Source organism: Bombina bombina, chromosome 2 (assembly GCF_027579735.1).
Source record: "Bombina bombina isolate aBomBom1 chromosome 2, aBomBom1.pri, whole genome shotgun sequence".
NCBI lineage: Eukaryota > Metazoa > Chordata > Amphibia > Anura > Bombinatoridae > Bombina > Bombina bombina.
This window is the reverse complement of record NC_069500.1, coordinates 414,278,644-414,290,908: the sequence shown is the minus strand read 5'-3', so window position 1 is coordinate 414,290,908 and position 12,265 is coordinate 414,278,644. Positions and strand designations below refer to the sequence as shown.

Genomic DNA, 12,265 nt, shown 5'->3' with positions numbered 1-12,265 from the left:
ACCATGGACTCTGCCACTGAGACAGGACCTTCTGATTCAAGGTCCGTTCCAGCATCCAAATCTAGTTTCTCTGCGGCTGACTGCTTGGAGATTGAACGCTTGATCTTATCCAAGCGGGGTTTCTCTGAGTCGGTCATAGATACCTTGATTCAGGCTTGAAAGCCTGTCACCAGGAAAATTTATCATAAGATATGGTGTAAATATCTTTATTGGTGCGAATCCAAAGGCTACTCATGGAGTAAGATCAGGATTCCTAGGATTTTGTCCTTTCTCCAAGAAGGATTGGAGAAGGGGCTATCAGCTAGTTCCTTAATGGGACAGATATCTGCTTTATCAATTCTACTGCACAAACATCTGGCAGATGTTCCAGACGTTCAGTCGTTCTGTCAGGCTTTAGTTAGAATCAAGCCTGTGTTTAAACCTGTTGCTCCGCCATGGAGTTTGAATTTAGTTCTTAAAGTTCTTCAAGGGGTTCCGTTTGAACCCATGCATTCCATAGATATTAAGCTTCTATCTTGGAAAGTTCTGTTTTTAGTTGCTATATATTCGGCTCGAAGAGTTTCTGAACTATCTGCATTGCAATGCGACTCGCCTTATCTTGTTTTCCATGCTGATAAGGTGGTTTTGCGTACCAAACCTGGATTCCTTCCTAAGGTTGTTACTAATAAGAATATTAATCAGGAAATTGTTGTTCCTTCTCTGTGTCCTAATCCTTCCTCTAAGAAGGAGCGTCTATTGCACATCTTGGATGTAGTTTGTGCTTTAAAGTTTTACTTGCAAGCGACCAAAGATTTCCGTCAAACATCTTCTTTGTGTGTTGTCTATTCTGGAAAATGTAGAGGTCAAAAAGCTACAGCTACCTCTCTTGCCTTTTGGCTGAAAAGCATCATCCATTTGGCATACGAGACTGCTGGACAGCAGCCTCCTGAAAGAATTACAGCTCACTCTACTAGAGCGTTGGCTTCCACATGGCCTTTTCCAAATTTTACAAATTTGATACCTTTGCTTCTTCGGAGGCTATTTTTGGGAGAAAAGTTCTTCAAGCAGTGGTGCCTTCTGTTTAACCATCTGTCTTGTCCCTCCCGTTCATCCGTGTCCTGTAGCTTTGGCATTGTATCCCACAAGTAAAGGATGAATCCGTGGACTCGTCTTACCTTTATAGAAGAAAAGTAAATTAATTTCTTCTATGGTAAGACGAGTCCACGGCCCGCCCTGTCATTTTAAGACAGATTATATTTTTTTATTTAAACTTCAGTCACCTCTGCACCTTGTAGTTTCTCCTTTTTCTTCCTGTACCTTTGGTCGAATGACTGGGGGGTGGAGCTAAGGGAGGAGCTATATAGACAGCTCTGCTGTGGTGCTCTTTGCCACTTCCTGTTAGCAGGAGGATAATATCCCACAAGTAAAAGATGAATCCGTGGACTCGTCTTACTATAGAAGAAATTAATTTATCAGGTAAGCATAAATTTACTTTTTAGCATACAAATGGAAATTTGTTAGACATTCATTTACATTTGGTTCAGGCCGGTATAAGAGTATTTTGACAATTTGATGCTCTATACTTGTTTGACAAAATGATATTCCCCTACACAGGGCTAGATTACAATTTGCGCTGCAAATCTAAATTTACCTTTAGTGAAAACACATCTAGAGATATGTTTTTTCTCGGCATCCGCTCATATTACAAGTTGAAAAAACCAAGGTTTTTTTGCTAGTTGTAGCCCAAGAATTGCAAAAATCGCTAGCGGAGTTTTGACGTGTGTGTGCATGTGTTCTCCCAAATAAATCAATGGAGAAAAAAAAGTGGGAAAAAACCCTAACACCCTACTCGTGAAACCGACAAAAAAAGTGAAAAAAACCTAATACCCTACCATAAGCACCTAGCCTAATAACCCCTAATCTGCCATCACCCCACAATGTAAACACTAAATAAAACTATTAAGGCCTAAACTGCCATCCCCCCACAATGGAAACACTAAATAAAAGCATTAAACCCTAAACCGCCATCCCCCCACATAGCAAAGTACATAAATAAACTATTTACCCCTAAACCCCCATTTGAAAATTATCTAAATAAATTATTAACCCCTAAACTGCAATCCCCCCACAACGCAAGCTATCTAAATAAATTATTAACCCCTAAACCACCATCCCCCCACAAAACACAGTAATAAACTAATAAATAAACCCCCTAACCTAACACCCCCTAACTTAACCACAATTAAAATACCCATAAATTAAAACTATACTAACTTTAAATAAATAAAAACTTACCTGTAAAATAAAATGTAAACCTAAGCTTAACCTAAAAAGAAAACCTAACATTACAAAAAAATAAAAAACCTAACATTTACCAGAAAGAAAAAAAATACATTACAAAAAATAAAAAACCTTACCTTTACAAAAAAAATAAAAATAAATAACATTTACACCAAAAAAACAAAAAAAAACTGCCATTACAAAAAATGGCTGATTTGAATTTGACGAATCAAATCAGCCAATAGGAATGCAAGGGTACCCCTATATATAAGGGGTACCTTGCATTCAATATTTAGTGTGCGGCTGGAGACCGCATGAGGGAGTTCTGTGTTGCTGGGCGGAAGATAAGTACCGATGTCTGATGACCTCGCCGCTACCGCCACCGGGATGAAGATAGATGGACCGAGTACCAATTTTGGGCTTAGAGTTAGTTATTTTTTTGTTTTGGGTGTTTTTTTTAGTGGGGGGGCATTAGAATAGGATTATTTTTTATTATTTTTTGGTAATTTCGTTTGTTATTTTTTGTAAGGGTAGGTTTTGTTATTTTTTTGTAATAGTAGGTAGGGTTTTTTGGTGTAAATGTTAGTTTTTTTATTTTTTGTAAAGGTTAGGTTTTTTATTTTTTGTAATGTTATTTTTTGGGGTTAAACGTTAGCTTTTTTATTTTTTTGTAATGTTATGTTTTTTTAGGGTAAGTTTAGGTTTAAGCTTATTTAAGATTATTTTACAGGTAAGTTTTTACTTATATAAAGTTAGTTTGTATAGTTTTAATTTATTTTATGGGTATTTTAGAGTTCATGGGTTAAGTTAGGGGGTTTAGTTATTTGTTTATTACTGTGCGTTGTGGGGGTGGCAGTTTAGAGGTTAATAATTTATTTAGATAGTTTGCGTTGTGGTCGAATGGTGTTTTAGGAATTCATTTATTTAGATAGTTTGTGTTGTGGGGGGATGGCGGTTTAGGGGCTAATAGTATTATTTAGATAGTTTGCTATGTGGGAGGATGGCGCTTTAGTGCTTAAAACGTTTAGTGTTTGCGATGTGTGGGGATGGCAGTTTAGGGGTTAAAACTTGTATTTAGTGTTTGCGATGTGGGGGTGGCAGTTTAGGGGTTAATAGTGTAGTTTATGTGTGTAAGTGTACTTTATAATGTATTTTTGTTGTGTTTTGTGCAACTTTTTAGTTTTGGAAAACAATTTACCAGAGCTGTTAGATCACAGTATAGATTATTGTGGAAAGGACTATTGCGCTAGCGCAATGGCAATTTCTCCTAACTTGTAAGTTAGCGGAAGAAAAATTTATTGCAAAATCGCTGTTGCACTAGTTCAAAGTTTGTTGCGCATGTAATATTGCCCATAATTGTCTGTTTTTTAACTTTTTGTGCAGATAGTACCCCATATTAGCAATTAATTATACAATTATTTTCTTATAAAGCAAGGGAAGTTATCATAGTGTTTTGTAGATGGCTTCCATATTTTCGTATACTACATGCGATTTATGGTGTGAAATATTGATCATATTACTATATGAGATACTGTCATATTTCTTCCTGTGGGCTTTTATACTCGTAATACTCATAGTATTTATATTTTTGCTCTATATACTAAGCTGATTTTTTTACGCAGGTGTGTTAGAAATAGCATAACAGTGAATTGTTTTGCATGTAAAAAGATTGCTATATTATGATTGGACAATATGGCTGGTTTAATTATATTTTGCTACCTCTATGTCCTCTAATAGTTAAATATTATTTTAGTCCTCCACTAGTTATAAATTAATTTATATCTTTTTATGGGTAGTTTGAGAATACTTTACTAACTCTTAAAGGGATACTAACCCCAATTTTTTCTTTCATAATTCAGATAGAGCATGCAATTTTCAGCAACTTTCAAATTTACTCCTATTATTAATTTTTCTTCTTTCCCTTGTAATCTTTTTTTGATAAAGCAGGAATCTAAGCATAAGAGCCGGCCCATTTTTGGTTTAGCATCCTGGGTAGTGCTTGCTGATTGGTGGCTACATTTAGAATAGATTCATACTTTATCAAATAAAGATTACAAGGGTAATAAGAAAAAATTATAGTAGGAGTAAATTACAAATTTGCATAAAATTGCATGCTCTATCTGAATCATGAAAGAAAAAAATTGAGTTTAGTATCCCTTTAAATTCTGCACTAGTTAGACACAGCTATATTCCTTTATATAATTCTTATGTAAAAAGTGAGGACCAAGATTGGCCTTTAATGTTACTAAGGGAAGCTAATTGATATAAACAAAATTGAAGGTTTGTAACTATGATAAGATTTGCTTAAAAGAACAGTATACACCAATTTTCATATAACTGCATGTAATAAACACTACTATAAAGAGGAATATAAGATAACAATATAAAAATCCAGCATAAAACCTTTTAAAACTTACTTATAAGCTCCCAATTTAGCACTGTTGATGAGGATGGGCTTAGACACCCATTGAAAGTGGCTGAGAAACTAAGAAGAGCAGACATTTCCGTCTTTCTTGCATATGAAAATACAGATTACACAAACAATAACAGCACAAATCAGTAGACCTGGGTCTACATCTGATTCTTTGGGGCTTGGTTAGGAGTCTGAAAACCTGTGCAATGTTATTTTAAATAAGAAAAAATATACATTGTTTACAAAAACACCCCCAGATATGCTATATAAATGGATCACCTACAAAACATTTTTTTTTTTGTTATTTTTTTTTTTTTTGGTTTTGTTTGTTTTGTCGTTGTATCTATGTTAATCTTTATTATAAAATAGGTTTGAAAATCCCAAATTCATGTACAAAGAGTAAAAGGATTTTTGCAATATCAGATTGATGAGTTCCTTGAAAGGCAGAGATATTGTTTTATGTATAGTTTCATAGGTGGATCTCTACAAGAAAAAACATTGGATTGATATCTGTTATGTATGATAATTGATTTCGTTTTGTTTTTACCTTCTTTCTTTTTCCTCATTTTTCTGTGAAATGTATAAGGAATTGGCATATAAATAAAAATTTAAAAAAAACAAATAGCAGCACAAATCAGTAGACCTGGGTCTACATCTGATACTTTGGGGCTTGGTTATGAGTCAGAAAATCAGCACAATGTTATTTTAAATAAGAAAAACTATACATTTTTACAAAAACACCAACAGATTTTTTTATTTTTTTTTTTTGCCTTAGCTAGACAACATTATATTCTCTTACATAATTTTTCTGTGAAAATGATGTCCAATAGTGGCCTCCAGTGTTGCTAATGGAAGCGAATTGATACAAATGTAATTGGAAGTTTGTTACATATCACATGACTTACTTAAACAGATTGTGTCTGTTTTTATGTATCGGACAGACAACTGTATACAGATTGTAGCTTTCTTTTAGTCTATGACTGTGCATTGATCTGTTAATTGTATACTTAATTCTTTACAATATAAATAATAAAAAAATAGTCAAAGGACAGGCAGCGTCTCGGTAACTATGGCAACAGGAACTCTTACTCATCATCATACACCTGAAAAGTCGATGAAGTTGACTTCTCCCACATAACGTTTGCGTTGCTTTCCTTTTGTTGTACATCTATTGTATAGTTTAGGCACACGTGTCAGTGAAATAGCAATCAAACATATCAAATTATTGTTATATATCCATTTTTATTTCAGGTCATCTATATTTCACTAGTTTATCATTAATAAATATTTTTTCAATACAATGTAAAAAAAAATATTAGCAAAGAGGACTATAAATGCCCATTTGGTTCTGGCTAATAATAAATTGTAGTTTTTGAGGTAATCGGTTTAATCTTAATGAGAGTATTTACTGATAGTTCCTTTTCACATCTGTTCTGCACTGCACATACTTCGCCTCTTTCTCTCCCCAGCTGCTTGTACAAAGCTGCAGTCATCATGGCTTAATTCACAAGCTAAGTGTATTTAACCAGATTCCTAATACTTGGCGTTACATGGGGACGGCGCTGGTAGATTAGCCCAGGATTACAGGGAAGAGGAGGGGAAGGAAATTAACTAATTCATCACCCAGACAGTAGTAGCATTGGAGTTATAAAAAATGCTAAAATAGGAAGTGTCATGCAGGTGACATTAGGGGGTTAAACTCTGCACACATATGTTTCTAATTATTTGGATTAATTAAGCACTTCTTTAGTGTATCCTTGGTAACATATTCATCCAATACACAACAAAGCTGTCCCCTCTTCATCTTAATGAGATGCCAAGGTTGCAATACACTATTTAACCCATTGGCTGCCAAATAGTTCTACTAAACAATGGCTAGAAAAGGGTTAAAGGGCACTGCCATGTATAAGCAATCTGACATCATTAAAATAGTACTTGTCAACATTATATAGAGTTGGATATAACTTGGGTCCGTGTTAATATATTTAGGTTTACCTTGCTAATGAATTATTCCATTGTTTAAGATGTAAATATGTTTGCTCTAAATTCTAAATTAAAACTTTTTTTTCAAATTCAGTTTTATATGTACCCTGATGTGAAAACTTAAGATATGCTTTAAAACATGGTTGGTAAGGGGTTAAAAACATGACGGTGTATAAAATATTGAACAAATGAATATGTATTACCTGCAACATTTTTGTCATTCCTATGCATTGGATAAAATATGAATTTATACGTTTGTTAAGAGTGTTTATATCATATAATTTGTACTTCAACACTGGCACAGTGTGTGTGAGTTTTGTGTGCGTGTGTGAGTTGTGTGTGTTTGTGAGTTGTGTGTGTTTGTGTCTGTGTTTTGTGTGTGTGAGTTTGTGTGTGTGTGTGTGTGAGTTGTGTATGTTTGTGTGTGAGATGTGCATGTTTGTGAGTTGTGTGTATGTTTGTGTGTGAGTTTTGTGTGTGTATGTTAGTGTGTGAACTTTGTGTGTGTGTGTGTATGTGTGTGTGTATATATATGTGTATGTGTGTGTGTTTCCATTGACAACATTTTTGTGATTCATTTGCATAGAATATCATAGATTATAAATACGTTTGCTAAAAGTGTTTATAGTAATATAGAAATGCCCAACTGGCTGTTTAGAAGTTGCAGTGTCCTTATAGACAATATTATATTAGCCTTGCTAATACAGAATTTTCTACTGCGCCCATCCCCTAATTTGCGTAAAAAGAAAACTCTACACTGAAAAAGTTTCTGAATCAATGTTTTCTGGAGGTGGTTAACTTATGTTTTAAAGCATTATAATATTATTTCATACCCAGTTCCATATTACATCAGGAATTTAAATTGATCTGTTAGTGGAGGGAAAAGCTTAATGTAATGGTTTATAAAAGATTGGGCAAAATTTTACAACACACAGCACGACAGAAGTCCACAAACTCAACAATATAGACTTGGGATCAATTATTTAAATATTAAAACAATGCAAATCAAAAGTCAACACATAATTAACAAATAAAAAAAGATTATTTTTATTGATTTTGAAAATACAGATAGACTTTGGTGAATGTATTTCCTGAATTGTTTTTTATTAAATAAATGAACTTTTCCCATGAATACAGATTTACAATGGTGTAAATGAATCCAGATAAACGTGTAATATTTTAAATGGGTACCAAAAAAAACTAAATTTGTAATGTACAAAATATTCACGATGCAGAAATATATTGTTATTCACATGGCAGTGGCAACAAAACACAGCTGTAAGTAAGCAGCTTAAAAATATGGTAAATTCGAAATACAGTTTTATTATTTTAAAAAAAAGTAACGCACCATTTTTTGTCCATGAGATTTGCAAGCTCATTAACTAAAATAAAAAAATAAAAGTTGAATTTTAAACCAAATAAATAAGCTGACTTAAATTGCTCAATATGTTCTGCAGTAAATGCTTGAGATCTTGGGGGCTATCTATGTTCTATACACAAAGACAAGGTTTCAGGTTGTAGATATAAATATACATCTTATAATTGCTATTGTAAATTCATAAAGGCACCTTTGGAAAATGTTGCTACCTGAGCAAACATCAGAAGCAGAAGTTTAAGGTGTATGACTGATGTGCACTGACTGGTCCGGATAAAATAGATTTGGTTGAGTAGAAGCTGTTAGTTTACAATGGGATACCTAAGTAGGTACTGGAGAATAGTTTTTTTATATGGGGTGATGATGAGCATAATGTGCCTCTCCTTGAGGGACTAGTATGTTATTTAACATAAATGCATAGATGGGAAAGTCTGGAAGGAATTTGTAACCCCACAATAACTGACTCTCTGGATCCCCCCTTACACACAACACAGCCACCTCGTCTGATCACAGCACTGACAAACAGCGCTACCTTTGTGCTCTGAAGTCCACAACATGAGATAGAGACCAATCTGACAGCCAATAGCTCTCTAAATATACAGTATATATACACACATTGTAAAGTGGTGAACAAGCCCATATTAATTACAGTCACTTCTATTCAATACCAGCATCCACATTAGCTCCTTGCGGCTGGTTGAGAGGGATTTGTTACCTCAGATGAACCGAGTTACACGGGGACACTGAGTGGCCACTTCCCAGGCTCAGGGAAGCCAAGGAGCTAGTGTCTTCACTGGTCACAGTATCCGGAGCTCATTAGCCCCAGCGCCTCAGTAAGTGCATAATACTTAAAAGTCCCAAGTTAGGAGCAGAGCCAGCAGCTGGTAGTAGCCGAGAGTCCCTCCCTGGCCCTCACACGTAGTTCTTCTTGTCGTAGTCCCCGTTAGAGGTGGGTCTGCGGGAGGCAGAGTATTTGACCGGCAGGGAGCTCTGAGTAAGCTTAGGGCAGGAGCAGCAGAGCAGGGAGCCCCCGAGGAGCAGAAGGGCAGTAGCAGCCCACCCTATATACAGAGCCGCCCCCATCTCTCGCTTCTTTGATGCAGGCACCATAGGATCGAAGAACTCTCTGATAACGATGTTGGCGATCCAGCAAAGCGGGATGAGGACCATGATCCCGCACAAGATGTAGATGACCCCGCCGGCCAACACCACACGCCCCTTCATGCTGCTCCCCTGGAAACAAGTGGTGCACTGGGCTCCCACCACCGTGACCAGGAGCCCAATGAGTCCCACGATGGAAGCCAGCACAGTGAGAGCCCTGCCCGCCTGCAGCTCCGGGGAGAGAGCCAGGATGGAGTCGTAGACCTTGCACTGCATCTGCCCAGTGCTCTGCACCACACAGTTCATCCATAAACCTTCCCAGATGATTTGCGCGGTCACTATGTTCTGCTCTATGAAGGCTGAGACCTGCCACATAGGGAGCCCACAGGCCAGGATCACCCCGACCCAGCCCAGGACGCTGAGAGACAGACCAAGGATCTCCAATGCTTCAGAAGCCATCTCCAGGGTCATTGGGTACAAACTGTGCTGGGAATCCCTGTAAACTGATTCTGTCGCTCTTCTATTCTTGTCACTTCTCAGAGGAAGCCCTTGTTTGTTTTCTTTCTATTGTCAGATATTTCTCTGGATATAAGTAAATGTCTGGTAGATAAGCAGCACAAATGCGCGTCCCTTCCTCTCTTTTCATTCAGTAGTAAGAAAGATGCTCAGTCCACGCGTTGCTCCTCAGAACTCTATTAAATACTACAGTGTTGCTCTGTCAATAAGTAGTTCCTTGACTCCTGGTCCTCCTTCCACATGGGACTCCACGACAGCCAATCAGTGACAGCTGCATCCTTTTTTGACCAATCACAAGATGGGGGCTGACTGGTGCAAGAGCTCAGGGATAGTGACTAATTGTGGAAATAAATCCAGAATAGGAAAGGTTGGATGAGAGCCAGAGTGGAAGGGGAGCACCTGCTGGAGGGAGGAGGTGCAGTTTTAGAAATAAAAAGGGAAAACAAAAAAAAGAGAGAAGAAAAGAAATAAAAACACTGGCAGTGATTCTCAAGAATTAGGAAAACACAAAGTGCCAACGGGAACACACTGTTCTTTTTTCCCTTCAGCAGCCTCAAAGGAAGGGGCAAACAATTCAACTAACAATAGAAGTTGATGGATAGGGATACTGTCATAATAAGCAGTTCCTCACCCAGTTCTAAAGAACTGTAAAGTGGTCTATGATTTTGTATTTATTATTTAACAACAGAATGGGCAGCCTGATGAATACAGGTGTGAAGAATGAATTAGAGGGAATCTCGTTGTGCCATACATAGCACCCCCTTTGTGAATATTATCACATTATTTATCTACAAGCATCTCTATTTAATGGGAAATTCCATAGAATTGATGTTGGTTTTGATCTGTAACATAACTCAAATGTTAAAATGTAATTTGATCAAGGAAAATTAATATTTATCTATATTTCTTATATATATATATATTACTCCTTCATTTTTATGCATTAATAAAGTTTTTAATGAGAACATTTTTAGAAAGCAGTGCCTAGTTTATCCCACAGCTATCTATAGAGCTACAGGGAGTCATTTACATACGCTGACATTTCACCTTCTATTTAACCCTTGTTACCTGAATAGGGTCATAAAACTCAACATTTAATTCCTAAAAGTAGGACACATGTAGTTTAGTTCTTCATGTAATCTAAAGGGGTCAGTAAAAGCAAAATTACACTTTCATGATTCACATGCAGTTTTAAACAAGATTGTAATTGACTTATTTTACCACATTTTCTCTTGGTATCCTTTGTTGAAGAGTAAACCTAGGTAGGCTAAGGATCATGCATGTGTCTTTTGTGTTTGCAACAGTGTATAACATTGCTACAAACTTTGTTGCCATAGATGTCAAAAAGACACACAAATGCTCCTAAGCTCCCATGAGCATACCTAGGTTTACTCTTCATCAATGGATACCAAGAGAACAAAACAAATTTGGTAACAGAAGTAAACGTTGTTTAAATTTGCAAATCATGAAAGTTTAATGTTAACTTTACTGTACCTTTGACTTTGAAAATGTTGTTTTTTCCTGACCCAGAAATTAATTGCTAATGATCTACACACAAAATACATTATTTCAAACTGTCAATTTATGAACACAACAAGCAGAATATTAAAAAATCAGTAAAACCCTAGGGGAGTTTGGTTTATCTTATTACTCTTGATTGTAAAAACTAGTATGTGCACTGCTCCAAACAATCACTGTGTAGTATGTAGCCAACTCACAGAATTTGTAGTAGGAGCCATGGATGCTAAAAATTCAACTTTAATGTTTCATACAGAGTTCTTGATTAAAAAAAAAAAAAAAACCTTAAATGTACCTCTTTCTCTTGGTACTCTTTTCATGGCAGCATCCTGAGGTAGGTACAGGAGCAGGCATGTGTCTTAAAAGGGGCTACATTTCAACAAAGGACACAAAAAATGAATTAAATTTGATACAATTGAAAATATTTTTTTTACTGAATGTCCTGTCTGAATCTTGAAAGTTGTGTTTTAACTACTGTTTATTACAATAACTACTGTTTATTACATTAACTACTGTTTATTACATTAACTACTGTTTATTAAAATAACTACTGTTTATTACATTAACTACTGTTTATTACATTAACTACTGTTTTTTAAAATAACTACTGTTTATTACATTAACTACTGTTTATTACAATAACTACTGTTTATTACATTAACTACTGTTTATTAAAATAACTACTGTTTATTACATTAACTACTGTTTATTAAAATAACTACTGTTTATTACATTAACTACTGTTTATTACAATAACTACTGTTTATTACATTAACTACTGTTTATTACATTAACTACTGTTTTTTAAAATAACTACTGTTTATTACATTAACTACTGTTTATTACATTAACTACTGTTTATTAAAATAACTACTGTTTATTACATTAACTACTGTTTATTAAAATAACTACTGTTTATTACATTAACTACTGTTTATTAAAATAACTACTGTTTATTACATTAACTACTGTTTATTAAAATAACTACTGTTTATTACATTAACTACTGTTTATTACATTAACTACTGTTTATTAAAATAACTACTGTTTATTACATTAACTACTGTTTATTACAGCAAAAAAAATGTATTGCTGTAATA

General features: G+C 35.2%; 1 protein-coding gene across 1 annotated transcript; it reads right to left on the bottom strand.

Moving 5' to 3' along the window:
* Nucleotides 1-7,678: 7,678 nt before the first annotated feature.
* On the bottom strand, nt 7,679-9,822 carry CLDN5 (claudin 5). The gene has a single exon (XM_053700514.1). It carries the CDS (start codon nt 9,600-9,602, stop codon nt 8,943-8,945), a length of 660 nt encoding a protein of 219 aa, XP_053556489.1. The 5' UTR covers nt 9,603-9,822; the 3' UTR covers nt 7,679-8,942.
* Between the last annotated feature and the right edge of the window lie 2,443 nt (nt 9,823-12,265).